Source organism: Entamoeba dispar, genomic scaffold (assembly GCF_000209125.1).
Source record: "Entamoeba dispar SAW760 scf_1105229457767 genomic scaffold, whole genome shotgun sequence".
NCBI lineage: Eukaryota > Evosea > Mastigamoebida > Endamoebidae > Entamoeba > Entamoeba dispar.
Window position 1 is genome coordinate 1,403 of NW_001852857.1, and position 1,984 is coordinate 3,386.

The 1,984-nt window shown below is 29.5% G+C and overlaps 1 protein-coding gene across 1 annotated transcript in view, besides 2 other annotated features; it reads left to right on the forward strand.

Annotated features, from left to right (window-relative positions):
* Positions 1 to 445: a repeat region.
* Positions 446 to 494: a sequence feature (AT_rich).
* A 550-nt stretch (positions 495 to 1,044) lies between these two features.
* The window catches only part of EDI_052090 (cysteine synthase A, putative), a gene marked incomplete at both ends in the record, with an annotated part of 1,110 nt that continues 170 nt past the window's right edge, over positions 1,045 to 1,984 (forward strand). Inside the window, one exon of the mRNA XM_001733173.1 lies at positions 1,045 to 1,984. This exon is cut by the window's right edge and continues 170 nt beyond it. Within this exon, the coding sequence (XP_001733225.1) occupies positions 1,045 to 1,984 (940 nt within the window).

Sequence of the window (1,984 nt, forward strand, 5' to 3'; positions counted from 1 at the left end):
GGACCATATCATAAAAGACCAGATATATATGTACTGGATAGAAAGAATAAAACTGGTCTAATATTTGATATGACTATTGTGGCAGATCATAATATTAATGGAGGGTATTGGAAGAAAAGAAATAAGAATAAAGAAATGAAGAATAGAATAATGAAAATAGAGAAATTAAGAGATGTCAAAATAATTCCAATAGTAATCTAGATAAATGAACTAGTAAATGTAGAAAGTATTAAAATAATTAAAGAATTAAAAATCGAAATTGACATCACTAAAGAAATTAAAAACCTTGTAATTAAAAACATGATGGACGTCATGGAACACTGTGGAGATCACATCCAAACATATGTAGTTGAACTACAAGACGAAGACTCAGGGACGGGATTAGTCCCCCTTGAGGCAGGAACAATAGACACAAGTTCTATTAATACTTAATTAACTCCTTTTTATTTAAATTGAATATCTTTATAAAAAAAATTAAAAATGAATTAATTAAAGAACATTCTTTTCCTTCTTCTATTGTAGTTTTTAAACTACTTTTGGAATGAATTTCTTTAATTTTATAATCACTACTGTATCAATTTAAAGGTCATTCAAAAATTATACATTCATTTTCAAGGAAAAGAAGACAAAGTTATTTGTTTCGAAATTCTTGAGGTTATTAAGAACTGAATGTATTATTGGAGTTGGTAAAATTTACTTAAAAACTGGTGTAAAAATTGAACAAAAAATTTCCTGAATTTTCAGAACATAAAGTCTTAAGATTCAAAAACTTGATAGAACAAAAGGTATTTCTCTCAACGGCTGTGAGATGAAAATTTTACAAGAACTTACATTCAAAAACGTCAAGAATAATTAATAAATAATAACTCGACAATAAGAAAATAAATCATTATTAATTTTAGTTTAATTTAGAATTGAATTCTTTTTGAACTGACATGTGAACCAAAAAAAGAAAGATACAAATCATCAAAACGTTTTGTCAACGTCACTTTGAAATAGTTTGTGTTTTTAAATCCATCACAAACTTTTTGGTTGTAAATAATAATGCAAAATATTACTATCAACACACCAAGAAAGAGAATCTATCGTAACATCCTTGAAACTATTGGAGGTACTCCTTTAGTTGAATTACATGGAGTGACCGAACATCCCACTATTAAAAAAAATACAAAAGTTCTTGTTAAGTTAGAATGTTTCAATCCAATGTCATCAGTTAAGGATCGTGTTGGATTTAATATTGTTTATCAAGCTATTAAGGATGGAAGATTAAAACCAGGAATGGAAATTATTGAAGCTACTTCTGGAAATACAGGAATTGGATTATGTCAAGCTGGTGCTGTTTTTGGATATCCAGTGAATATAGTAATGCCATCAACAATGTCCATTGAAAGACAAATGATCATGAAAGCATTTGGAGCTAATTTAGTTCTTTCAGATGGAACAAAAGGAATGCCAGGAGCTATTGCAAAATATGAAGACCTTATCAAACAACATCCAAATAAATATTTTCCAGCCAACCAATTTGGTAATCCTGATAATACTGCAGCACATATTTATACTGCTAATGAGATTTGGGAAGATACAAATGGAGAAGTTGACATTATTGTTTCTGCTGTTGGTACTGCAGGAACTGTTATTGGAGTTGGCGAGAATTTGAAGAAGAAGAAACAAGGAGTTAAAGTTGTTGCTGTAGAACCAGAAGAATCAGCAGTTTTATCAGGAAAACCTAAAGGACCACATGGAATTCAAGGAATTGGAGCAGGATTTGTTACTGATATTTATAAGAAAGAAGTTGTTGATGAAATAATAACAATTAAAACACAAGATGCATGGAAAATGGCAAGAGCAACAGTAAAATATGATGGAATTATGTGTGGAATGTCAAGTGGTGCAGCAATTTTAGCAGGATTAAAAGAAGCAGGAAAAGCAGAAAATGAAGGAAAAACAATAGTTATAATATTACCAGATTGTGGTGAAAGATATT